Genomic DNA, 25,102 nt, shown 5'->3' on the forward strand with positions numbered 1-25,102 from the left:
AGGAAGACAGGCAGGTTAGAGGCTGAGCACCTCGCCCAGTGCCAGAGCCAGTTAATAGAGGGGAAGGGGTTACTACCTCAGTCTTCTGACCCCATGTCCAGACTTTGCCCTGCCCTGTGCTGCCTTGATGGGACATCAGGGCCTTGGGGAGCAGGACAAGACGGGTGTGGAACTGGCTTATCTGTGACTTGGAGTCCCAGGGAGGAGAGGAGCAGCCCCCCGGGTTCCCAGGGTGGGAAGGGGGGTGCATGTGTGTGAAGGGGGGCCGTCCAACAGGTGTCTGGTGCCTCCTTCCCCCTCAGCCATGGCAAGCTGATGCTTAGGAGGACTCATGGGCTCAGGGTCCCTCCCTAGCACCACATTCATCTCCTGCTCCCTGACTTTTCTCTCAGGCCAAGTTAAAACCCCACTCACTAGAGCCCAGGAGTCAAGAGCAGCCTCTGCTTCAGCCCAAACAGGTATAGAGCCCTCAGCCCCCTTTCTCCCCTTCTGGCACCTACTGTGGACAGGACAGGCCCAGAGCCCCAGGAGCCTTCTTTGGGGAGCACGGGGCACCGCTTTCTCTACAAACTGAGGGCAGGATTAAGGTGGGGCCTCAGCCCCAAATTCAGAGAGGGTGGGAGTCAGGCCCTTGAGCCCCTCACCTCCGGACTCACTCATTAGCCAGTCAAACAAAGTATTTATTAAACATCTGTCCTTGCACTGAACTTGCTTCTCCCTCCCCTATTGCAGAGCCTTAGGGATGAGTAGGCCCTGCAGCCTCCAAGCCACACCTGTCCAACGTCAGCCTCCCAACGAGGTGTTGAGGGCAACCAGGCGAGAGCTGGGATGCACGCTTCCCTTCTGCCCTAGCCAGCCCCCGCCTCCAGCCCCCATCCGTGGGCAGCCATCCCACTATGTCTCTTCTTCACTGTCTCGTTGCAGGATATGCTGGGCATCCTCCCTGTGGGCAGCCCCCTGACCTCAAGCATCTCTTCTAGTATCACCTCCAGCTTAGCAGCTACTCCCCCTAGCCCCGCCGGCACCAGCAGTGTTCCTGGCATGAATGCAAACGCTCTGCCCTTCTACCCCACCAGCGACACGGTAGAGTCGGTCATAGGTAATTGGGCCATTTCTGTTGCTAAGTCTAAGAGCAGGTCTGGAGTCAGAGATACTAGGTCTCTGGAGTGAGACTCAAACCAGCATACTGGTCACTTCAGACATCTGTCTTGGGAGCGTCAGAGGGTGGGCATTCTGAGCGCTTTGATCTAAATGGAACATGAGCCCAAGGTGTAGGGCCAAGACTAGCCTTTATAGCAAATTAGCCCTACAGTTTGCTCTTTTGTGCAGATTAGAAATAGATGCCTCTTCCCCTGGGTATGTGCAGTCTCATTCCACGACATATGTCATTCAACCCCAGCTAGGTATCCTTGTGAAAAACCTGCACAGCTGTCCTTAGAGTTCCTGGTCATTAGAAGCCACTGCCCTTCTCTTTCAGCAGTCATTTATGGGTGCCACTTTGTGCTAGGTCCTATTGCAGGCACTGGGGTGACAGAGATGAAGACATGCTGTTCCTGCCCTCCCAGTCCAGTTCCTCAGAGCGCAGTGGACATTTGTTGGGCAACTACTGTGCACTAGCCACTGAGGGTCCAGAGACCTGCCTGACCTCAGTGAGCTCAGGGGTGAGACATACAAGCTGTAACGTCAGGGGACAAGAACTCTGTCAGCTGGATTAGAACTCATTTCCCCCGGGGGTATCGAAGAAGCCTTCCAAAAGGAGAGACATTTGAGCAGGACTTGGCTAGGGGGATCGGTGTTGGCAGAGGGGCAGCCCAGGCCCAAGCAGAGGCTTGAGCGAGCACAGCTCCAGTGGGACTGAGCTCGAAGATGAGGCAGGGGCAGGAGTAGAGGCAGTAAAGGACAGGTGGGTCCAGGAGGTGAGGCCTGGAACCTCGGGACTGTGTGGGCCCTCGGGAGGCTGGGAGGCTCATATCCCAGTCACTCTGTCTCTAGAGTCTGCCCTGGATGACCTGGACCTGAACGAGTTCGGGGTAGCTGCCCTAGAGAAGACTTTCGATAACAGCACGGTGCCCCACCCAGGCAGCATCACAATCGGTACTGGGGCATGGGTGCGCAGGATGGCTTGGGAGGGCCCCTGGGGTCCAGCCTGGCCCAGGGGGTGGGCAGATGAGCCATCCCCTGCTCAGTGCGGCCCCACATGGCTTGCCCAGCCCTCACTCGGCCGCGTTCCTGGGCCTCTCTTGCAGGCGGCAGTTTGCTGCAGAGCTCCGCGCCCGTGAACATCCCTGGCTCCTTGAGCAGCTCTGCTTCCTTCCACTCAGCATCCCCGTCCCCTCCTGTCAGCCTCTCCTCGCATTTCCTGCAGCAGCCCCAGGGCCACCTGAGCCAGTCAGAAAACACGTTTTTGGGGACCTCAGCATCACATGGATCTTTGGGTAAGAGGGGGTATGGCTCTCTAAGGCCTGGGGCAGGAATCTGGGCTTTTGGAAAGTGCCTTTGGCCATTTTGTCCACGGCTAGAGGCAGTGCAGAGTGGAGGTTAGAGTAGGGGCTCTGGGCACGGAGGCGAGTCAGGCCCTGGTGTGGAATCTCTGAGGTGTGTGAACCTGGACAAGTGACTTAGCCTCTCTGCCTTAGTTTCCTCTGTGAAATGGGTATAACGGCAGCATCCACCTCGTGTGGTGGTTGTGAGGCTTAAATGAAATAACATGAGTGAAGTGCTAGGCCCCGGGCCAGTGCACAGTGAGAAGCGTGCCCTCAGAGTTGCCAGGGCCTAGGTCTGCTCTCCGTGCCAGTGTGGCGGCTCTGCCTAGTCGCCCAGAGTTCCTTGGGGCCAAGGGAGAGGTCTGAACCGGCTCAGCCCTGGCGCAGGGCGGCCTCCCTGTCCAGCAGAAGCACCAAGCGGACCCAGCTGTAGCCCCAAAGGCTGTTTGCTGAACCCAGCATTAGAACTGTGTGGACCAGGGGCTCTGGAGGGCACGTCACAGCAGAGGGTCTAGAAGCGCGGGTGGAGACCTGCGTGTGTGCGTGGGGCCAGCGCGAACGAACGTCTGCCGAAGTAACAGATGGAAAGCAGCAGACGCCCAACCTGCTGCGTCTCATTCAGCAGCAGCTGCTACTCTTACTTCCCCCTCCCCCAGCAGCTGTTCAAGGAGATCAGAAACACCCTCCCTGAGGGTGCTGGGCATCCTGGTCACACTGAGCCTGAGCCTCTGAGCTGCCCTTTGACATTCTGACCAGGTTTGGGTCCTTCCCTAATCTCTCTGAAGATCAGGGCAGCACCTTCACAGTTGGCGTTGTTGCTGTCAGCTTCAGATGCTTACTGTTAGTTTGTCTGGCTTGCCCACATTCTGGAGGCATCTCGGCTGCGGCCCTACTTACTGGCCACGCGTTCCTTCCGTCCGCACATAGTTACGGATACGAGGTGAGCTCAGCAGTCCCTGCTGGCATGGAGCCGTGGTCTCTTGGGAGAGGCAGAGGTGCCCAGGCATTACATCATACTTAGAGACCATCGCTGTCGTGCGGAGGCAACAGGCTGGGTGCTGCGATTCAGAATAATAGAGGGACCTAACCTGGGTGGGGCTCCCCGAGGAAGTGGCTCCTCTCCACGAGAGGAAATGCCACCCGAGTGGGAGGAGAAGCACAGGTGGACCTTGCTGCTGGCCAGGGTTGCCACAGCAGGGATCCCAAGTTCTCGCCTCCGGGACAGGGCAGAGAGCCTCGTATCTCCATACAGGACGACGTTGGTCACGTAGGTGCACTTGTGTTGCTTGGAGGACAGACTCTCTTAAGTCCGTTTGGTCCCAGAACATCCTGGCTGGATTAGTGGGAAAGGGAGCAAGAAAGAAGTCATGAGAATGATACGTGTGAACAGAATGAGGCCAGAGGTGGATGTGGGTCTCCCTCAGAAGACAGGGGCTGTCCTGGGGGCCACAGAGCAGGGGCACGTGGTGTTAGTTAAACATCTGCTGAATGAGTGGGTGAGGGGGGCGGTGGATGAGCACACAGCTTAGCTGCTTGCAAAGAGTAGGCCTGTGGAGCCAGACGCCCTGGCTGTGTCCTGGCTCTACCACTTAACTGTTTTTGTGATTCCTGGCAACATGTTTTATCTCAATTTCCTCACTGTAAAACATGGGGGATGGACCAAGGGCTCCCTGTGCTCTAACGGCTCCAGCTCTGCCATCATCTGAGGCTCTTGACCCATGTCTTTTTTCGTGAATCTCCTCCTGGGTCTCACATCAGAGTGCAAGAAGGCTCCCCTTTCTCTAGCCTGAAAGTGAAGTTGGGCTCACAAATTGCCACATTCACAGACTGCTCTCCCTACAGCACTTCCCAAGTCCCCTGAATCACCTCGTGAGGCAAGTGATGGGAGCCCCACTTTACAGATGGGGATGCTGAGACTCGGAAGTTAAATAGCAGCTGATGAGTAACAGGTGGCGCCTACACATCCCTGTGAAATTCCCCAGCCTAACATGGCTGGAGCCTTGCACAGCCAGGCCCTGGAGGCCCCCAGGCAGGGTTGGACAGGGCCAGGGCCCAGGCCCAAGCCCAAAGCTCTTCAGAGCTCTGATGTCCCTCCTCTTCCTGGGGCAGGTCTGAATGGGATGAATAGCAGCATCTGGGAGCATTTTGCCTCTGGAAGCTTCTCCCCGGGCACTTCCCCTGCCTTCCTGTCAGGGCCCGGGGCTGCCGAGCTGGCCCGGCTTCGGCAAGAGCTAGATGAAGCCAATGGCACTATCAAGCAGTGGGAGGAGTCCTGGAAGCAGGCAAAGCAGGTACTGGGCCCCCCCGCCCCCCACCCCACCCCACCCCCGCCTTTCCCGGGGCCTGGCGGCATCCAGCCCAGGCCCATCTTACACAGAGTGGGTACGGGGGCTGGGGGAGGTCAGGGGTCCTGGGGGACAGAGCAGAAGCTCCGTTTGGCTTATTCTCTCCCCCTGTGGAAAAACTTGCCTTGCCGGTCAGGACCCTGGGGTGGCTGGTATCCCAGGCCTGGAATTCCCTCTGTGAGCTGCCTGTTTGGTCTGGGCCCATAGCACTGCTTGCTTCTGCCCAGAAGCCCTGACTCTCCAGGGCTCTAGGTCCAGGGTTCTAGGTTCTGAGATGGGCCTTATGTCCAGCCACAGCATGGCTGCCCCTAGAGGTGCTGGCCAGCTCTGCCTAGTGCTCCCCTGCTGTGCTGGGCTCAGCCCCTTGCCCTGCCCACAGAGGGTCTCTTGCAGGTCCTGAAACCTCTCCTCTCTGCAGGCAGCATCAGCCCTCCTCCTTGCCCCACTTCCCAGACACCTGCCCCAGCTCCCCAGCAGGCTCCGCAGCCGCAGTGGCCCACACAGGCTCCCCAGAGATGCACTCTCGGGGTGGGGGGCAAGGGCAGGGGGGCCAGCATGACATGGTGCTGCGTGTTGGGCCCATAGGCTTGTGATGCCTGGAAGAAGGAGGCAGAGGAGGCTGGGGAGCGGGCCAGCGCGGCGGGCGCTGAGTGCGAGCTGGCCCGGGAGCAGCGGGATGCCCTGGAGGTGCAGGTGAAGAAACTACAGGAGGAGCTGGAGCGGCTGCACTCGGCCCCCGACCCGCAGGCCCTGCCCACCTTCCCCGACCTGGAAGCCCTCTCACTCTCCACCCTCTACTCTCTCCAGAAGCAGCTGCGGGCTCATTTGGAGCAAGTGGACAAGGTCAGCTTAGGAGGTTGGGGAGCACGGGGTGGGGAGGTACAGTGGGCTCAGCCAGTGCTTGGACTTGGATGGGTCCCTGCTGCTCCAGGGATGGCCACCCTCCTAAGAGCCTCTGTCCCCGCTGAGCTCACACAAAATGGCAGCCCGCTGGAGAGGAGCTCAGAATAGAAAGTCACTCACTCACTGGGGAGGTGGGAAACCTGGAGGTAGACGGGCACCAGGGCCCACCCCTGGCACTCTCGAGGGCAGGCACTGAGCTGAGCTGCAGTAGTTCGCCTGGGCCCTAAGTTTCATCCTGGCCACTTCTCTTCCTGTGAGCTCTGCACACGCCAGCAGACATTCCAGAATGGTTAGGTCCCCAGGGCTACTGTCTGCATTCCTCGGTGCCCTTCTGGGTCCCCAGGGGAGTGCAGCACAGTGGGAAGAGCATTCTTCCCTTCGTTGGGCAGCCATGTCACCTCGGGCCCGTCACTACCCTCTCCAGACCCCACAGTTCTCACTGGGGATCTAGGGTCATTATAAGATCAAACGAGACAAGAGGCAGAAGCCTTTGTGCGAGGGAAAGCCCATCCGGCTGGGAGCTGCAGAGCAGCCCTGGCCCTCCCCGCTCCCCACGCACAGCTCCGACTCAGCCCCACTCGGCCTTGCAGCTGAAAGCAGAAATGAGGTGCCTTGAGGTGATCAGCCTGCCCCCTGACCCTGCCCTCTCCCTTATCAGCTGGGGCCTGTAAGCACACTGTCAAGTTTCCTCATCCCAAGGGGCTACAGTGAAAGTTGGGGGAGCTCTTTGTCCGACGTGGGGCCGGGCCAGTGACCGTGATGTCCCTTTCCCCGCAGGCCGTGTTCCACATGCAGTCGGTGAAATGCCTTAAGTGTCAGGAGCAGAACCGAGCGGTGCTGCCGTGCCAACACGCCGTGCTGTGTGAGCTCTGTGCCGAGGGCAGTGAGTGCCCTGTCTGCCAGCCAGGCCGGGCCCACGCCCTCCAGTCGTGACCCTGCAGGCCTGGCCCCGGCCTGGCTCAGATCTTCTCCCCTAGGACTTTTTAAAGTATATATATGTATGTATGTATGTATGTATGTATGTATGTATGTATGTATATGTATATGATTATGTATATGTATACATTTCTGTATGTGTGTAGGTGTGCGTGGGCGGCCAGTGTGTGAACAGTGTCTGTGTGTATATCTATACATAGATATAGACACACACTTTAAAACAGACTTACCAAGCACTTTTTAAGAGAAAAAACTATTTTGCGGTCCTCCCCCTGCCCGCTCCCTACCTTTCCCACTGCAGAGACAAAGTTCCCTCTTCTCCCACCAGCCTTTTGGCAGGGAATCTGTTTCAGCCTCTTTTTTATGTAGGAACTAACTATTTTTAACTTCTTCCTGGGGCCTGAGCAGGGAAGGGTGGAAAGCTAGAAGGGGCCAAGGGGAGGGGACAAGCCTTCAGGGCAGGCCCTGTTCACCCCACTTCCCCAGGCCAGGGAGAGAGCCAGGGGTGTGGAGGACCTGGGCCCAGACCTGGTTCCCAGCTGTGAGGCTTGAGAGCGGGGAATCCAAGCCCACCGAGCTCTAGGGTTACCAAGCGTGTGTTTAGTCCAGGCTGGTGGGCCAAAGCCGTGGGGCCAGCCCCACTCCCAACCCTGGGCCTTTGCAGCTCCTCGAGGGGCGAAGCTCAGGCCTTTTACCCCTCAGGTACCTGAGGCCGGGGGTGTACCCCAGTCCTCCCCCCACCCCCGGGCTCCTAGAGTAGCCTCCCTGGCCCCAGGGCAACCTACCAGGCTAGCACTGCCCTCTCCATCACCCCCCAGCTGCCCTCAGCTGTCTCCCCTTCTGCACAGCCCTCCGTGCTGTCCACCCCTCCCTCTGGCAGCTAGCAGGGCAATAGGTGGGGAGGAGCTGCGGACTGTGAGGACCAAGGTGGGGCCCAGGCCCTGCCCTCCTCCCCAGGAGGGGCTCCGTATGCATTCCTTGGTGCTCTCTGAGTGCAGCTGACGTCCTGCCCGTTTGGAGCAGACGCCTGTGTGCATGTGTGTGCGTGCCTGTCCAATGTATATTGTGTCTTAGCTTCCATTTTTAAAATTGTTCTGTACAGAGAGATGCAGCAGCGGGTGGGAGGGCAGAGTGGGCAGAGGGAAGCCACCCCACGCCCAGCACTGGGGGTCTGGGGTGGGAGCAAGAGGGCTGCAAAGGGTCTGGCCCGGCCCAGGCGCCCCCTTGGGCTCAGCACGAAAGGGCTTTCAATGAATTAAGTGAAAACTTTTTTACAAAAACGCAAAAATCAAAGCTCCAAACATATTGGAAATAAAATATGAACTTGCGGTGGTAGCTTGTTTATATCGGGGTGAGGGAGAGTTGGGCCCTAGAGGAGGGCCTCTGGCCCAGCTCAGCCAGCCCAGCCCAGGTTTCAGCCATGGGAAAGGCTCATGCCTGACCCCTGAGGTGTGGCTAGGTAGCTGAAGAGGCCTTGAGGCACCCTGGGCCCATCCAGGCCCAAAGCCTGCTCCAGGCTCCTAGACAGAGCTTGAGTGTTCGGACGCAGGCCTGCTGGGGTTGATGGGATGGGGACCTTTAGCCCTGGACCCAGAGACCTCCCAGGCCCTAGGGCTCTTCAGAGCTCTATCAGATGCAACTGGTATACTTACTGTTTTCCAAAAGACAACAAGGCCCCTAGTAGCTTCTCAGAGGAACAGACAGTGCCTGCTCATAAAAGCATCGAAAGAGGTGGGCCTGCCCCCCAAGGGAGCCTTTGAGCCACCTCCCTTCCCCTGCTCTTAGCTGGCCTGTTAGGTGGGTGGGAAAACACACACCCTGTGGGCTTTCTGTATGGGTCTCAGGAGCAGAGCTGAAGGAAGCCTTGGACGTGGTCTCACCTGACCTCCCCCCACCCGTCATACCTGTGCAGGCTCAGAGAGGTTAGGTGACTCGACCACGGTCACACTGGAGTGAGAAGCGAGCCTCAGGCTCTGACTTCCAGCATATGGGCCACTCCCCCAGGCAGGTCTGGGGCCCCATTCCTCTAAGCCCTGCTGATCAGAGCAGCCCCTCGGCCTCAGCCTGCACCCCTGGGAGGCCCCCCCACTCATGGTGCCCCCATGAGTGCCAGGCTCCTGTGCTGGGCAGTGGCGACAGAACCCGACACATCTGGTGGTGTTTTGTTCGAAGCCTCTGCTGCTGCGTCAGTTACCTCCACACCTACCCCGCTGCTCTGTAACGTGGGGGAGTGAGCGGTGGGCCGGGGCCCAGAGTCGGGGGCAGCCCAGGCTCTCTCCTGAGGGCTGAGGAGGGGTTTGCAATGGCTTGGCTGTAACCTAGGCCCCGCTGCAGGCCAACAGTATGTTTAGTAAGAGGACGACGTACTGTTCGTTTTTTAATTTTCGCTAAGAAAGTTTCTAGGTACTGTCCCAAGGCGGAGCGGTCCTCCGCAGGCACAGCTAACTGCCCACCAGTTCTCGCCCCTCCGGAGCCAGAAGGCCCACACTGCCAGCCCCGCTGCCCACCAGTTCTCGCGGCTCTGGGCCCCTTCGCCTGGGTGCTGGCAGCTCCCTCAGGAGAGGACCCCGGCTCCCGTCACCATGGCTGCTGAGGAACAGGGCCCGAGGCACCTGGACCCCCACTTCAGTGGCTGGAACAGGCCTGCCAGGAGAGGAGGGGCTGAGCCCCTTCTCTGCCAGAGCAGCTTTTCCCTAAGAGGGCAGCAGGGGTAAGGGGTGCACACAGCTGTCTCCGCTCCCCCAGGGGCTGGATTTGGCCGAGAACGCTGAGGCTGGGGCTGAGGGGAGTAAGGAGGGGGTATAAATACTGCGAGTGGGGCCCCCACCACTGTGGGCCCCGGCTCTGGCAGCGGGAACCCCGCACACTGGGGCTCCCCCGACCTGCAGGGCCCTCCTGGAGTGTTAGGCCAGGTGGGAGGGCTGCGCTGTGGTGGGGAGAACACAGGCCTCCCAGGGACCCAAGCCCGGCTACTGCCGCCCTGGCCCCGGGGTGTGCAGGGAGGCCTGCTTGGCTCGCTGCCGCCTCAGCCGCACGAACACCTGGGCCTCGCGGTCACCCTTCCGGCTCTCTAACAGCTGCAGGATTGGATCCCCTGCAAAGAGAGGCATTTGGGGGTCAGATTCGGGGAGTGGCAGGGGCTGCAGCACTGCCCCATTCTCCAGAAACTAGCGATGGGCCCACACCAGCCAAGCTCGCAAGACGGCCTGAAAGATGAGGCAGGAGACGTGTTTGCCACCCCCAGGCAGCGGGGTGCACCTGCGGTGCGCGAGGCTGACATGTGCCTCAGGTGGCGACTATTACCTTTTCATACAAGAAACTTGGGCCAGTCCACCAATTCGTGCCTCAGTTTACTCACTCGGAGAGTAGCGATAGCACCTGCCTCACTGAGTGGTTGTAAGGACTGAGGGTTAACATATGTCCAGCGCTTAGAACTGACCCATCGTGAGCGCTCAAACACAAGACCTACTCCTCTTACCAAGCCTGGGGACTGCTCTGCGAGAACGTGCCCCCTGGCACAGAAATGGCCCCTCCCCCAGGCAAACCTGTTGGTGACCTTATCCCACCAGAGAGTCGCACACACTTGGCCTAACTTAACCTTCACTGGTCCTTGATCAGGCGCGAGATCTCAGCAACACAAGCCACCACGCTGGCTCCACAGGCTTCCACCTCCAAGGAGGCTTTCCTGACCCCAACTCGGCCTCTGGGGGCCCCTGAGCCTTTCACGGCTGCCCCTCCCCTGTATCCCCAGTGCTGGGCCAGGGCCCACACTCACAGGGCTCAGGCCTACCATTGGGTGCAGCAGGGTAGGTGAGGGGCAGGCGGGTCTGAGGCACGTCGCCGGGCTCCACAGTCCCCGTCAGGCCCGGCACCGAGCGCAGCGGCAGGAAGGCCTCCCCTTCAAGGTCATCAGCCCCCAGCGTGTCGTGGTCCAGCACCGTGAGCAGAAGGCACGCCCCATCCTTCTGGCACGGCTCAGCAGGCACCAGGCTGGGCGGGGGGCAGAGCTGTGCTCAGCTGCCTGCCCCACGTGCTGCCGCGGCCACACAGCCCCCGACGCGGGCTCGCCCAGACGGGTGGGATTAGGGTTGAGAGCTCTCAGCCTGGTGTACCTTGGGCCATACGCCACGATGCCTGCTCTGACTGTGGGCCGATGCTTTAAACCAGGGGCCCTTGTGTACCCAGGTCCGCCTGACTTGGGGAACAGAGGACCTCAGGGGCAGCACCCTTCCCTGAAAGCAAGCCTCTGAGTCCAACACGTGGGAGAAGTCTCCCCAGCAGCCCCACTCCACCTGCAGGGGAGCAGGTTTGAGGCCTGTGCCAGCAAACGCTTGTCCCAAGTGCTCCCTCCCTGGGACTCAAACCCAGTCCTCCGAGGGGAGCCCCTCGGCCCGCCTCAGCTGGGAGGAGCAGGCCTGAGGCGGGTCCAGGGCTAGTGGGACCACTCACAATTCAAAGGTCTCATCGAACAGTGGGTGTAGGTCCTTCTTGTGCTTTTGGGTCTCTCGGGGGGCCAGCTCAGGGAACTCGTGCCTGGGCTCCAAGGTCAGCTGGACAAAGGGGTCGCTGGAACCTGGCAAGTGGCCGGGGAGGGGACGTTGGCCGAGGATATCCCAGCCCCGCCTCCGGTGCCCACGCCAGCAGCTGTGCCCCGCTCAGCAGCACTGCCCTCTCCTGGTAATCCAGCAGAAGTGCACCCAGTGCCCAGGCTGGACGAGCAGAGCCCCCGGGGACTCGGGGGACCAGAGTGGGGACACGGAGAGTGGCTGGGGCAGCCTCCACTCACCATTGGAGTCCAGGGGCAGCAGGCTGGAGGCGCTGAGCAGCTCCACGTGCAGCTTCTGCTCGGAGGCGCGGTAGGAGGCCTTGACCGTGACTGCCCCGAGCTCCTCGGAGGTGGTCTCCGCCTGGGGGCGGGGCGCACGGGCAGCGTCAGGAGGGGCTGAGCGGGCGAGGCGGGGCTCCAGGTGCGCAGCGAGCGCGGCGGAGGGAGACTCACCTGCTGCTGGATGCGGCCGCAAAAGTACTTCTGGATGAGTTCCCGGCTGGAGGCCGCCTGCAGCTCCAGGTCCCTCTGCAGAGCCTGGGGATGGGGCACAGCTGAGGAGTCACTTGAACTGTCACACTCAGTCGCAGCCCAGTGCTGCCCTTCAGCAGCTTGCAGCCAACGGTGAGACGACAACGTGAAGTGGAAAGCACTGGGCGCTGGGGGACCACAGGTAGGGTTGCCCTGGCGACAGCCAGAGGCACCCGACAGGGTGGGCTCCACAGGTGTGTCTCACAGCCGCCCCCGCCCCAACCGTGTTTAGAAGAACTTCACACGTGGAGGGAATTTTGTTGGTTTGCGGCGGGGGGGTGGGGGTGGGGGCGTTTGTTTGTTTGGTTTTGGTTTTTGCTGTGCCACGAAGCACGTAGGATCTTAGTTCCCGGACCAGGGATGGAACCTGCTCCCCCTGCATTGGAAGCGCGGAGTCTTAACCACTGGACCGCCAGGGAGGTGCCCTCAATTATGTTTTTTTAAAGGGGCCCACATTTTCATTTTGTGCTGGGCCCTGTAAATCACGTAGCTGGTCCTGGACACAGGTGAGCACAGGAAGGCAGGCTCCCCACGCCACCAGCTAACCAAAAGGCCCCTACCTGGAAGGTGGCCGTGTGCAGGGCCTCGGGCGGCAGGCCACAGCCCTCTGCGTAGAAGCAGATCTCCAGGTTCTAGGGAGCGAGACATCAGAGGTGACCCCCAGGCACTCTCCCACCAGGGTTTTTACTGTTGTCACTGGTATTATTACCTGTAGTGCGATCTTCAGCCTGCTAGAAGCCAGAGGGCAGCTCCGCTGGGAGGCGGCCACCTCCGCCAGCACCGTGAGCGTGTGGGTCCAGAGCAAGGTCAGAAGGCTGGGGTGCCGTGCAGAGGGATGCCGGACACAGGACAGGAGGACAGAGGAGGAGGAAGCGGAGATGCTCTTGAGAAAGAAGAGGCCTCGTGGGACCCAGGTCCACCCCCGTTCTCCAGTGCCTCCCCACCCCCACCCTCCACCTGCCTCACTGGTGGGACTGGGGCCCAGGCTGCAGGCAGGGGAGGGAGGGAGGGCTGGTCTGCTGAGGGAAGGAGGGCAGGGGGCGGGGCAGACAGGCCCAGTCCTATCCAACATGTCTCGGAAGCTAGTGAAGGATCCTTCTCACTAGGATTAACAAACCCCAACAGAAAAGGGAGCAGGAGGGTGGTCCCCCAATGACAGAATCATGAGTCAAGATGGGAGTGACCAAAATGAATAGGATCTCAGCACACAGCATGGATAAGCATGTACTACCTGTGGCGAGAAAAAAATAGCAACCAAGCCACAGTCCATCCTAATAACAACCTGAAATAACTGAAATTCCACTTGTCAAAGTAGAGTCAGGCAGATAAGCACAAAAAATATGTAATTGAGAACGGAGGGGTGCGCTTCCACGGTGGCACAGTGGTTAAGAATCCGCCTGCCAATGCAGGACATGGGTTCGAGCCCTAGTCCAGGAAGATACCACATGCCACGGAGCAACTAAGCCTGTGAGCCACAACTACGGAGCCCTCGTGCTGCAACTACTGAAGCCCGTGCACCTAGAGCCTGTGCTCCGCAACAAGAGAAGCCACTGCAATGAGAAGCCCTCGCACCACAACGAAGAGTAGCCCCCGCTCGCCACAACTAGAGAAAGCCCCCGTGCAGCAACGAATACCCAACGCAACCATAAATAAATAAATTTAAAAAAAAAAAAGAATGGGGGTGCAGGAGACTTCCCTGGTGGTGCAGTGGTTAAGAATCCGCCTGCCAATGCAGGGGACATGGGTTTGATCCATGGTCCGGGAAGGTCCCACATGCCACGGAGCAACTAAGCCCATGCATCACAACTACTGAGCCCACACGCCGCAGCTACTGAAGCCCGCATGCCTAGAGCCCATGCTCCACAACAAGAGAAACCACCGCAATGAGAAACCCGCACACTGCAATGAAGAGTAGCCCCCGCTCGCCGCAACTAGAGAAAGCCTGTGCGCAGCAATGGAGACCCAACTCAGACAAAGATAAATTAAAAAAAAAAATGAATGGGGGGATGGGACTTCCCTGGTGGTCCAGGTCCAGTGGGTAGGACTCCGTGCTCCCAGTGCAGGGGGCCCCGGTTCGATCCCTGGTTGGGGAACTAGATCCCTCACGCATGCTGCAGCCATGAGTCCGCATGCCACAACTAAGAAGTTCACATACCGCAACTAAGAAGCCCGCATGCTGCAATGAAGACCCGGCACAGCCAAGATAAATAAATAAATAAATAAATAATAAAAATAAATATTTTAAAAAAAGAAAGAATGGGGGAACTCTAGGGACTTCCCTGGTGGTCCAGTGGTTAAGACTCCACGCTTCCACTGCAAGGGGGCGTGGGTTCGATCCCTGGTTGGGGAACCAAGATCCTGTAAACTGCGTGGTGTGGCCAAAAAAAAAGAAAAGAAAAAAAGAGTGGGGGAGGTCTAAAAATTTTTTAAAGTTTAGAAAAAAATTGGGTGGTCCATACTAAAAGTAGTTAATTTTGGGACTTCCCCCCTGGTGACTCAGTGCTTAAGAATCCGCCTGCCGGGACTTCCCTGGTGGTGCAGTGGTTAAGAATCCGCCTGCCAATTCAGGGATCATGGGTTCGAGCCCTGGTCTGGGAAGATCCCACATGCCACGGAGCAACTAGGCCTGTGCGCCACAACTACTGAGCCTGAGCTCTAGAGCTCTCGAGCCACAACTACTGAGCCCGAGTGTCACAACTACTGAGCCCGCGTGCCACAACTACTGAAGCCCGAGCACCTAGAGCCCGTGCTCCGCAGCAAGAGAAGCCACAGCAATGAGAAGCTGCACACTGCAACGAAGAGTAGCCCCCACTCGCCACAACTAGAGAAAGCCGGCGTGCAGCAACGAAGACCCAACACAGCCAAAAATAAATAATAAATAAATAAATTTATTAAAAAAAAAAAAAAGAATCCGCCTGCCAATGCAGGGGACATGGGTTCGAGCCCTGGTCCGAGAAGATCCAACATGCCACGGAGCAACTAAGCCCTCGTGCCACAACTACTGAAGCCCGGCGCCTAGAGCCTGTGCTCCACAACAAGAGAAGCCACCACAATGAGAAGCACGTGCGCTGCAATGAAGAGCAGCCCCCGCTCGCCTCAACTAGAGAAAGCCTGCGTGCAGCAACGAAGATCCAACGCAGCCAAAAATAAATAAAATAAATTAATTAAAAAATAAATAAATAAAAGTAGTTAATTTAGTCCCCATACTTAAGTGCTCATTATGCACAGACACTGTTCTAAATGTTCTGAGGCGGTGGTAAGTTAAGCTCCTGTCTTAGTAGAGATTAAACTCTATTTTGTGTGACGATCAGAGCAGAACAAATGGCATTTTCTGGCCTAGGAAATAAAGAAGGTGGGCTCCCGAGGTTCCGCTGCCCCACCAGGAGCAGAACTCTGGGGGCCAGCAGCCCCATGTGGAGGACCTGTCGTCATCACCGTCACCGTCGTCACAGCAGCTCAGTCATCAACCACTTCCTTTGTTGCAGGCACTGCTCTCAGCACTTCACATGACTCATTTAGTCCTCAATAGAGGCCAGAACTATGATCATCTGCACAGAAAACTTGAGTAATCTGCTCAAGGCCACCCACCAAGCAGCAGTGAAACTGGAGTATGAAGAGCCCATGCCCTTGACCTCTACCCACTGCTGCCCAGCGTGCTGGGCCCTGTTTTGAGAGAGACCCTAACGAGAAGTTCCCCTGGAACACCAGCTGCCTGTAATGTTAGGGAGGGCAGAGCTGCAGCCTCCCGAAGACGCAGCCCAGGGCTAAGGGAGAAAGGACAGGCAGGTTTCAGCTCAGCCTAAGGTGAAATGGATAGCATTGTGCGGCCATGAGCACCCAGACTCTTGGAGCAAGCATTTAAGAGAGGCTGGTTGCATCCTCCCCTGAGGGTTCATGCTGAGGCCGGGAAGGAGGGGCGGGTGGGAGGAGAGGTGGAGGTGATGGGGCGCCACAGGGCAGGCGGCTGCTACAGACCTGCTGAAGTTCTCCTGCACCAAGTTGGTGTTCATGTAGCAGAGCTTCACCTCCAGGAACTTCATCAGGGGCAGAACGGCCTGGGGAGGGGTGGCAGCACATCTGGTTCTGGCCCATTCTGGTCCCACCCCCATTCCTTTGCCCTGACCCGGAGAGGAAACAGGGCTAGGAGCTTTCCTGCACATCTGTGGAATGTGTGCAGAGCCAGCCCCTGACCACAGTCAGCTCCAGCCACACTGGAGACAGTATAGCCTTTTCTATAGCCCTGAACCTGCCAGACCTGGTCCTGCCTCAGGGCCTTTGCCCATGCTGTTCTCTCCCGTAGAAATCCTCGTGGCTCCTTCTCTTCCTTCCTTTAGGTCTTGACTCAGTTGTCACTATAGCTATAGCTATAGCCATACAGCTATAGCTATCGTTATATACTTAGCTCTTTTTTCACCTCCTCTACTAGAATGAAAACTCTAGGAAGGCAGGGATTTTTGTCACACTGTTCATTGATATATATCCCCAGTGCCTAAATCAATACCTGGGACAAAGTGGTGCTTAAATAGTTGATGAATTAATGAGTAGCACGCTCCCAAGCAATCACAGGTGTAATTATTATCCCCGCTGACAGATGAGGAGCCTGAGGTCAGCTGACCTATATAAATAGAATAGCTACGCTAGTAGGCAGCTAAGAAGGAGGCATGCCCAGGGCTGTTTGGCTGCAAAATCTAAAGCCTCCCCCGCTGCAGCTCCCACATTGACTGTCAGTGCTGGGAGAGCCCGTGGAATGACCCGACCCCACCCTCTTAGCATCTAAGGGGGAAACCGAGGCCAGGAGGGAACATTCCTTGCCCAAGTCTGGGGGACTTATCTCTGACACCCCACGGCCTTCAGCCCCTTGCCCACCCTAAGCCCCTTTGCAATCCCTGACCCACATTGCTGGCAAAAATCAGCATGCACGGAGGGCCACTCACATCCTCAGGCAGGATGGATTCCTTGATGCCCACGAGTTTCTGGATGTGCTTGGCAATGCCCACCTCCAGCTGGAGACACAAAACGGTAGGAGGGAGGCCAGGGTGTGAGTCGGGGGTCAGGAGAGGTGGCTTGGGGCCTGAGTTTAGGTTCAGGAAGGGAAGGGGTCTGGACATTGGCCCAAGTCCTGCTGGAGGGTACTTCAGGCTGAGGATGGGTGGGGTGGGGTCACTGTGGGTCAAACAAATTACCTGCTCGGCCAAGGTGCGGACGCCAGTGCGGATCTCATGGCCCAGCCCAGCCAGGGCACCCTGCAGCTGGGCATGCAGCGTGTTCTGCAGCTGCCCCTGCTCCAGCACAGTCCCTACCCGCTGCTCCAGCGCCTCCCATGCCAGCTGGGTGGGCAGCTTGCCGATCACCAGCCGCAGCTGCTCCATGTCATTCACCACCACACATAGCTGCAGGCAGGCATGGGCACAGGGATGCCGAGCTTCCTGAATAGAGCCAGGACTGGCAGGCTCCACCCCTTCCCCGGCCCAGCCTCAGCTCCCAGCTCTGGCCCTTACCATGTTGGCTGCCTGGCCTTGGTCCTTCTGGCCGGCAGAGAGCTCACGGGCCCGGGCCTTTATAAGGCTGCAGTACACCAGGGCCAGCCGACAGGTGTCCTGGGGTGAGGAGGGGATGATCAACGGGGGCGGGGAGTGCCAAGGAGAGGCAGATGGCGGGGCGGGGTGGGGCACAGGAATTTCAGTGACTTGGGAGATTTAGGACATAGGCTTTTGGAGGCTGCTAGGATGAGAACTTGGGAGAAATCGTGGGGTGGGAATGAGGCTGCACCTCCACAAACTTGACGGTGATCATGAAGGCCTCCTCTGGGTCAGGCCAGTCCAGCTGCTGGGCAGTGTGGCTGATCTGGGCAAAGCAGGTGGACAGATCCACAGCCGATGTGCTGTGCTTGGTCAGCTCACCCAGGGGCACCAGCTAGGAGATGGGGGCATGTGTAGAAAGGAGGGCTCAAGGCTGGCCAAATCCATGCTCTCCCTCCCCACTTCCATTTGCAAGCATCCAGAGCTCATACAGCCAGCAAACACAGAGCTGGGCAGGGGGCTGCAGGGTGAACAAGCAGGGCTCTGCCCAGGCCCCCCAGGCTGCAGGGATCAGCATGTAAACAAAGTCCCCCCCCCCAATATAACAGGAGGCAGCATTTTGCACTCAGCTGGCCTCGAGAGCACCGCTCAAAGCTGGTTAACCGCTTCCGCATGTGCCACACGGTTGGCAGAGCTGCGAGCCACACCCCGAAATGTGGGACTCTGCCCCTAGCCCAGGCCCCAACCCCACCTCGTCCATCTGCACAGCGCGCTGCACCCGCGCCAGGGCCACGCTGTACGTCTTCTGCAGCCAGGAGGGGATGGCCGGCTGGAACCAGCGGTAGAAGCCTTCCAGGGCCAGGACGCCATCCCTGGGGAGAGCCAGGGTCAGCCTGGGGAAAGCCGGGGCCATTGCAGGCTTCGGGCCCTCCTCTCCCTGCAGCCAGTCTGCTACCCACCTCTCCGAGGGGACCGGGCCCAGCTGGTAGAGCTCCTTGAGGCTGACGTAAAGCTGGAACAGACTTTCGCCCATCTCCGGGGTCACGGCACCGCTCACCACCGCAATGTGGTCCTGCACCCTCTTGGCCACCTGCGAAGGGAAGGCGTGGCGGGCAGAGCTCCAGAGCCAGGGCAGAGGGCGTGGCCTTGGGACGTGGCGGGTGGGGGCTCACCAGCCATTGCAGCTCCAGGAAAGCCATGGAGAAGAGGTCGATCTTGAGGACACTGGAGGAAAGGCAGCAGGTGTGACCTGGCGGCACACAGCGGGGTCCCTCTGGTCCCCATTCTGAACCCCTGCTGCACTGCCTCCCGACCCAGCCGCCTGCTCACTTATGGAAGATCTTGTTCCACGTGTGCTGGCACTGGTGCAGGTCGCCAATGATGTCTTGTACCAGGCTCAGTAAGGCCTTGCCCGCCTCCAGCATGCCCTGGCAGGGACAGAGGTGAGCCAGGCAGGGCTCTGAGGGGCAAGCATCCCGTCCCAGCACCCACCTCCTCACCCGAGCCCCCTCACCTGCACCATGGGCTGATGGTGCTGCTGCTTTAGGTGGAACCATTCAGTGGTGCCAGTCTGTGGGCAGAGAGACAGTGAGCAGGGAGGGCTGCTGGGCCCAGGCACCGCACCTACAGGGTGGGCACCATACCTGCAGTGCCTCGGTCACCAGGCGGGGCAGGGGGCCACTTTCGGGGCACAGTTCTCCAAAGGCCTTCATCTTGCACATCTGTACCAGGACCCTGTGGGGAGAGAGAGCCGTGTGCAAGACGCCCGTTGCCCCGTAGCCCCCACTCATTCCTCCTGCAGGCTTCCCCACCCCAGAGGTGCCCCAGCTGTTCCCCGTCCCCGACTCCACTGAAGCTGGGGGGAACCACTGACCTGAGGAGAGACTGCAGCCGGGCTGGAGAGTCGGAGACGGAGAGGGGGAAGACAGACCGGAACCTCCGGATGAGGGAGAGGCCATAGGCCAGCAGGGAGCTGAATGAGGCGGCCAGCTCCTCCAGCTGCAGGGCCAGGACGGTGCTGTGAGGTGGGGGCTGCTTTATGGGGCCTGGGGAGCCGCTCCCTGAACCCTGCCTGCCCAACACCCCTCGCCCCACCCCAGCCCACCTGCTCTGCCTTGAGCCGGCCCTGGATCCACTGGTACTCGATGCTGGTGATGGGGTACAGGAGGCAGCTGCTGGGGAACTCTAGGCTCTGGTAGAGACGGCTGTAGGCCATCCACTGCCTGCGGCAGACAGGAAGCCCTCAGCCTGGCCAAGTGAGGCACCTTCCTTCCCACAGCTCACCTGGCCTGACCTGGCGGGGGTGGGGGAGGGGGCGGGGCGGGGGGCGGGGCGTTATCCCCACCCCAAAGCCTCCTGGGGATCCCCATCGAGCCCGGAGGCTGAAAACCAGTGGCTGAGGGTAACCCACAGGATTGTTTTTGTTCCCATTAGTGCTTTTCAAACATGTAAATGAATTGTCCGTCTCTTAAATTAGAATATTAGTGATTTAAAAATTCAGGACTTCTTGCTTCTTTTGAGAAATCAGATTTGGAGACTCGACCCTTCAAGTACATGTAAAACATCAGCTAGAGCATCCCTTCAGAGTCGAGGGGAGACTTCACAGAGGTGACCGAACTGAGACAAGAGCGAGGACGAAGGAGGCTGGGGGAGAAGAGCGGCTCAGGGACAGGCCTCCGCCACGCGGGGACACAGGGGCCAACCGCACTCCCTGATGAGGCCCTGCAGGCAAATGAGGCCCTCACCCTCGGTGCCTGCTCCAGTCTCCAGCCTCACCTGCATTCCCCACAGCCATCCAGGAATACCCACCTCCCCCTGGTCCTAGAAGCTGCCCTTCTCCGCTAGCCTCCTTCTGACCTCCTGCTGAATGCCAAGTGTCAGCTCCCACTCTCAGTCCTCCTCCTGGCAGCACCTGGGCTGTGCCCCTACTCCTCTCGTGCACGGAGAAATCTACAAACTCCTGTGTGCCCTTCCTGGCATTCCCGTAATCTAACAAGGCTCAGGGGAGGTGACAGGCCCTCAACACGGATTCAGGAGCATCAGCGCACAGATTTGTTCAATGGCCCTGGGGTCTGGGCCCGGGGTGGCAAACTCAACTGCCCAGAAGGACTCAGGTGATGTCAGGGGACGAAGCGTCCAGATGGCAACTGTGATGGATGGGGGAGGGCACGCTACTCTGCTCTGACCACCTGCAGCCCAGCAAAGCGACAGCCCTGCAATTCCAGCACGAAGCTTTCACGGGAAACTGGTGATGTGAATCTGCACAGCAAATCTCCAGATTTTTAAAAGTTGGCCACTGACTCAAAACTTAAAATACACAGTTTGGGCCCCAAACAGAAATCTCCTGAGGGTTAGACTTCGGGCTGTCAGCCTGCAGGAGGGCAGACAGGGAGGGACAGGGTGGTGCGGTGCAGACGGCCCTCGGGCACTCGGGCTTGGAAGGGCACTCACGCCATGGACCGGTGGAAGTCGGACAGGTCCTTCTGCGTGGAGTGGAGGAAGAGGACGGTGGCAGCCTGGGGGCTCAGCAACCCATCCCAGGAGGTGCTGCCCGCCTGAGGGGACAGGTGGAGGGTGTCAGGACCTGACAGGCAGACCCTGGCCCTGCCCAGCCCCAGGAGGGCAGTACCTGGTGCTGGGTGACCTCGTGGGACACGAGCTGCTGCAGCAGGTGGAGGTGCACTGTGTAGCTAGGCTGCGAGCGGCTGGCCGTGGTGGCTCTCTGCAGGCGGGCCGGCGCGGCCATGAGCAGAGGACCCCACGCCCAGGGCAGCCCCTCCTCCCCACCCAGCCGGGCCACCTACCCGCTTGTGAATGAACTGGAACTGGAGGTGACACTGACCGCGGTCGGGGTGGGTCTCCGTGCAAGGCTCTAGAGGATACCACTGATCCTCCCGGCAGTGCAGGTCCTGGCAGGCCGGGCAGGCAGGGGATGCCCACACCTGTGAGCCACAGGAGCCTCACCCGGTCGGGGGCAGGGGAGGAGATGGGAGGCCGACCCCAGGCTCCGCATGGTGTAGACCTGGAACCCCTCCCTTGATCCCCTCGTCACCCCCTCTCTACCTCTCTCCCGGGAACCTTTCCCCACTCCACTCACCTGTAGTTTCAGAACCACATTCCCCAGAAAGTCATCCTGGCCTTTGTCCTTCCGGGCCTCCTTAAAGATCCTGTTCCAGGCAGGGTCCCGTGAGGGAGAGGGGCCAGGAGCCTGACAGGGTCAGGCTGGAGTCTGCTCCCTACCTGCAGCCACCTGGGCCCAGGTGAGAGCCTGCAGCCCGCCAACCAGTATGCATGTGGAGGCAGGGCAGAAGGAGCCCCGCCCCCTCCCCCGGGAAACCCACGGCCCTCACCTTCGCAGCCCATGCAGATCTGTGAGCTCCCCGAGCTTCTGTCTGACGGACTCCACGGTGTCCATGTCCCTGGTGGGGCAGAGGTTTGAGCAGGAGGCGGAGAGGGTGTCCTGGGAGACCCCAACCCCTTTCTGCCACCCTCACCCCCAGGCCCCCTTCTCTTCCCAACCCCTACGGGGGCGGGGGGGGGGGACATGCCCCTCACCACATGTCCAGACGAAAGCTGGCATTGCTTATGTCCTCAAACTCCCTGTAGTGAGAAAAGAGCATGGCTGAGGGTCTTGGAGGGATAGACCCCTGACCAGGCCACAGGCTACCTCAGCCCCGAGCCTGCCCCCCAAAACTGCCATCCAGTATCGCCCACTGTCAAGTCTTAGTCCCTCACTGCAAATTCTCCTCCCCTCCCAACTGCATCTCTCTCTCCTTTAAAGTAAGGCTTCAGGCTACCCCCCAGATCAACTCAGATGTGCCTGACCCTCCGCCGCCCACCAGCACGTGGCGTTTACTCCATTGCTGTGTCCTGCTTGGCCTCCTGTCAGTCTCCCCTGCCTCAGGTGCAGGCTCCTCCTCCAGTCAAGCCAAGCTCCCTCCCCCGAACCAGGAAGTGCTGCTGGCCCAGAGTGGGTAGGAGCTGGGGCAGAGCCACGTACAGGATGAAGGTCTCGTCCCAGACGGGGTTGAGTGTCTGGGTGATGACCTGGGTGCGGTGGATCTGTTCCTCTGGGATGGTGTGCTTCACCACAGCCTTCTGCCGCCGCTGGAGCCCAGGGCTGCCCCCCGGCACACCCGCCCCCTGCTCGATGCCCAGCAGGCAGTAGGGGTCACTGAACCCTGGGGAGGAAGGAGAGGGGTGTTGGCTAGGTTCCCAGGGAGAGTCCTTAACACCCCCTACCCCTCTCCATCCCAGGCTCCAAGGACAAGGGGCCAGCAGCGCCAAAGTGAGCCCCAGGGGATGTTTGGGAGATGGGAACTTGCATCACAAGCTCTGGGACAGGCTGTGATGGGCAGACGAAGCAGCCAGGAAGAAGGCCCTCAGGGCCCCCCATCGCCTACTCACCACTGACATCCTTGCCCAGAATGCCCTTGGCTTGTTTCACCGTGGCCTTCAGACAGAATATTGGTTTCTGGAGCGACAGGAGGTGGGGCCTGAGTCCCAGAGGGAGCTGGGCTTCCCAGCCCCCGTGCTTGCTCAGGACAGCCCTGGCAGGCTTACCTCGAGCTCCTGGACCTGCCGCAGCATCTGCTGGTGCTCCTTGGGCTCCATGCGGAAGGCCTGGTGGGGTAGGAGTGTGGGAAGCTTGGGGCACGGGGTGGGGGTGGGGGGACACGGTCAGGCTGCAGGGAGGCAGGTGGAGTGGGGGCTGGCCTTACCTCCTGCAGGTATCGCAGCAGCTCAGAGGACTCCCCGACATGGGCGGGCTCGGGCTGACCCAGGCGGTACAGGACCGTGTAGAGAGCTTCCTCGTAGAGCAGGGCCCGCTGAGACACAGCAGGGTCACCTTGGGAACCCCCGTCCACCCACCACAAGGTCTGAGCCCCACCAGCCACCCCTGGTACTCACAGCACATGCCCAAGGCGGGGACCAGGCGGCCACACGCGCGGGGGAGGGGAGGGGGTTGAGACCCAGCCTTAGCCAGCAGCCTAGGGGGGTGTTTGGGAGGATGCAGTCCTGCTTCCCAGCACCCCTCTGCAACCCGGAAACACTCTGATTCTTACCTCCTCAGGGGACAAGTGATGGGATGGAGGCTCGATCTGGGAAGCGAGGTGGAAAGACAAGATGTCCCAGAGGCCTGGACCAGGGCTCTGACGCGGGAACGGCTCCTCACAGAGCAGGCCCAGCCCAAGGGCTGAGGGGGCCCCAGCACCTGGCCTCCAGCCCCAACAGTGCTGCACACCTGTTCCCACAGCAGGGCTCCCGGGGGTCCGGCACCTGGGCCACCTTCCTCATCCCCTGGCCCGCCGTGGCTTGGGTCCATTGGCGCTCAGCTGCGCCTGCTCAGCCGTGCCAGCAGGCGCCCGTGGCCTCAACCTCCCCCAACCTCCCTTCCTTCCCCAGAGGAAACAGCGCTGCTTATCGGGCGGCTCCGCTCCGCACCCCGGCGGCGGAAGTGAGGCCCAGCAGCAGAGGTGGGAGACTGGGGGGGTCATGCCAAGCAGGCCTGGGGGCTGCTCAGCTGGCCCCGAAGGCCCAGCCCCCAGCGGGACACTCCCTGCCTAGTGGAGCGGGCGTCTTTGGGGCTGGAGGAGCAGAGGGTGGCTGGGGATGGGGCACGAGAGGCAGGGGCCTCCAAAAGGCTCAGAGCCCAGACCTGAGGCCCAGGCTGGCCCAGAGAACACATGGCAGACCCTCTTCTGCAGACCCCGAAGGCTCTGCCGGGGACCAGGGTGGGCAGGGGAGGGGCACACATCCTCAGCCGCAGCCCACAAGAGGTGGGACCCTGCACCCAGAGAGGGCAGAGCCCCACCCAGGCCTGCTCTTCTCCCCACTGAGGTCTCTCCTACCTCCTGAGCCCTGTGGGGCAGGGCATCCTGCAGATCTCTGACTCTGCGGCGCCTTATCTTGATGGCCTGGCGCAAAAGGGGAGGGCGCCGCCGCCGGGGCTGGGAGAAGAGCGTCGCCATGGTGGCCAGCCCTGCCCTTCCCCTCCGCTGTGCCGCTGCCTTGGGTGAAGATAGGGAAGCCACAGGGTTATGCAAAGAGCCCAGGGCTGCCACCCGGCGCCAGGGGAAGGGGAAGGAAGGGCGGGTCATGGGAGGGTCAGGTCGGGGTTTCACCACCTTGGGGTTGGGGGGCCCCGGCTCCCGGGCCCCTGCGCCTTCCTTCCTCCCTCCCGCTGGCTGGGATCCTGGGAGGAACTGGGCTGGGCTGGAGGCAGAGGTAGACCAGGTGGGCGGGTCCGCCCCGCCCCACCTTCCCACAGGGGCCCTGGGGAGGGTCCAGCGCCGCGGGCAGCGGGCCTGCCGCATCCAGGTGGCTGGGGGACGCTCTCCTGGCCGGTGGGGTTCTCACCCTCAGGTCTCCCTGAACCGGCCGCGGACCCGTAGGGGTGGGCAGGGCACAGGGTGGGGCTCCGGAGGGGCGTCTCCCCGGCCGCTCAACCTGCTCTGCTCCCCAGGTGACATTCCACCGAGGTGACAGGGCCAGGCTGCGCGGGGCAGGCACGGCCCCACGGCCCCGCACCCCATAAGGATGGTCGGGCGGCTGCTTCCTTCAAACGCCCTTGTAGGGGCCTCAGCCAACCCCAGGAGCTGCTGGGCGGGGCTGCAGAAGGAACAGGCTGGGGAGGCTACTGCCTAGCCTCTCCTGACAGGGTGACTTGGCCCAGAAGGGACAGGAAGATGACGCTGGGCTGAGCTCCACCACAGGGTCCCAGGGCCGCCCTCCAGGCCAGGGTCCAGGGGATGCAGGCCTGGGCATGGACGGTGGCCGTTTCCCACCCGCCCTGGCCCCAGGGTTCACAAGGAGGGTGGCACCAGAGCCCGCACTGCA

General features: G+C 60.3%; 2 protein-coding genes and 1 long non-coding RNA gene across 10 annotated transcripts in view; 1 reads left to right on the forward strand and 2 right to left on the reverse strand.

Annotated features, from left to right (window-relative positions):
- The window catches only part of UNK (unk zinc finger), a 32,884-nt gene extending 25,996 nt beyond the window's left edge, over window positions 1-6,888 (forward strand). For 3 of the 5 annotated variants that reach the window (XM_081219095.1, XM_081219092.1, XM_081219093.1), the window contains 7 exons: window positions 393-458; window positions 925-1,099; window positions 1,993-2,094; window positions 2,247-2,435; window positions 4,593-4,774; window positions 5,414-5,671; window positions 6,509-6,888. In XM_081219095.1, the coding sequence (XP_081075221.1) occupies window positions 393-458; window positions 925-1,099; window positions 1,993-2,094; window positions 2,247-2,435; window positions 4,593-4,774; window positions 5,414-5,671; window positions 6,509-6,664 (1,128 nt within the window). In that variant the 3' untranslated portion in view covers window positions 6,665-6,888. The remainder of the gene's footprint in view (window positions 1-392; window positions 459-924; window positions 1,100-1,992; window positions 2,095-2,246; window positions 2,436-4,592; window positions 4,775-5,413; window positions 5,672-6,508) is intronic. The other 2 variants (XM_081219096.1, XM_081219094.1) reach the window with 2 other exon arrangements.
- A 1,091-nt stretch (window positions 6,889-7,979) lies between these two features.
- Window positions 7,980-8,712, reverse strand: LOC308607293. The gene is made up of 2 exons (XR_014013982.1): window positions 8,616-8,712; window positions 7,980-8,547 (listed from the first exon to the last, which is right to left on the reverse strand). It is a non-coding gene; the product is annotated as an uncharacterized lncRNA (long non-coding RNA).
- Window positions 8,713-8,748: 36 nt separating this feature from the next.
- Window positions 8,749-24,651, reverse strand: UNC13D (unc-13 homolog D). 4 transcript variants are annotated; one of them, XM_081219088.1, is made up of 33 exons: window positions 24,623-24,651; window positions 24,115-24,273; window positions 23,329-23,364; window positions 22,984-23,091; window positions 22,826-22,885; window positions 22,670-22,736; window positions 22,263-22,443; window positions 21,818-21,862; window positions 21,613-21,681; window positions 21,360-21,429; window positions 21,067-21,204; window positions 20,892-20,984; window positions 20,714-20,817; window positions 19,368-19,485; window positions 19,137-19,261; window positions 18,907-18,997; window positions 18,777-18,833; window positions 18,593-18,690; window positions 18,436-18,487; window positions 18,223-18,353; window positions 18,015-18,135; window positions 17,514-17,657; window positions 17,243-17,341; window positions 16,928-17,134; window positions 16,679-16,747; window positions 15,720-15,799; window positions 12,454-12,559; window positions 12,305-12,376; window positions 11,667-11,750; window positions 11,454-11,574; window positions 11,117-11,240; window positions 10,458-10,657; window positions 8,749-9,761 (listed from the first exon to the last, which is right to left on the reverse strand). In XM_081219088.1, the coding sequence occupies exons 2-33, from the start codon at window positions 24,232-24,234 to the stop codon at window positions 9,637-9,639; spliced, it is 3,315 nt and encodes a 1,104-aa protein (XP_081075214.1). In that variant the 5' UTR covers window positions 24,235-24,273; window positions 24,623-24,651; the 3' UTR covers window positions 8,749-9,636. The 4 variants fall into 4 exon arrangements, with proteins under 4 accessions (XP_081075214.1, XP_081075216.1, XP_081075215.1 ...); XM_081219089.1 differs by having other exon boundaries at window positions 8,750-9,761; window positions 21,067-21,171; XM_081219090.1 differs by lacking the exons at window positions 24,115-24,273; window positions 24,623-24,651 and adding an exon at window positions 23,508-23,646.
- Window positions 24,652-25,102: the final 451 nt, after the last annotated feature.

The sequence above is a fragment of the Mesoplodon bidens genome (genome assembly GCF_964165515.1).
Source record: "Mesoplodon bidens genome assembly, chromosome: 19".
Classification (NCBI taxonomy): Eukaryota; Metazoa; Chordata; class Mammalia; order Artiodactyla; family Ziphiidae; genus Mesoplodon; species Mesoplodon bidens.

Coding starts and splice junctions, on each gene's coding strand:
- UNC13D (XM_081219088.1), bottom strand. CDS start 24,234: ATGGCGACGCTCTTCTCCCAGCCCCGGCGGCGGCGCCCTCCCCTTTTG. Junction 17,135..17,242: donor AAGGCCAGGCAGCCAACATG/GTAAGGGCCAGA, acceptor GCCTGCCTGCAG/CTATGTGTGGTGGTGAATGA. Junction 9,762..10,457: donor CTACCCTGCTGCACCCAATG/GTAGGCCTGAGC, acceptor CTCTCTTTGCAG/GGGATCCAATCCTGCAGCTG.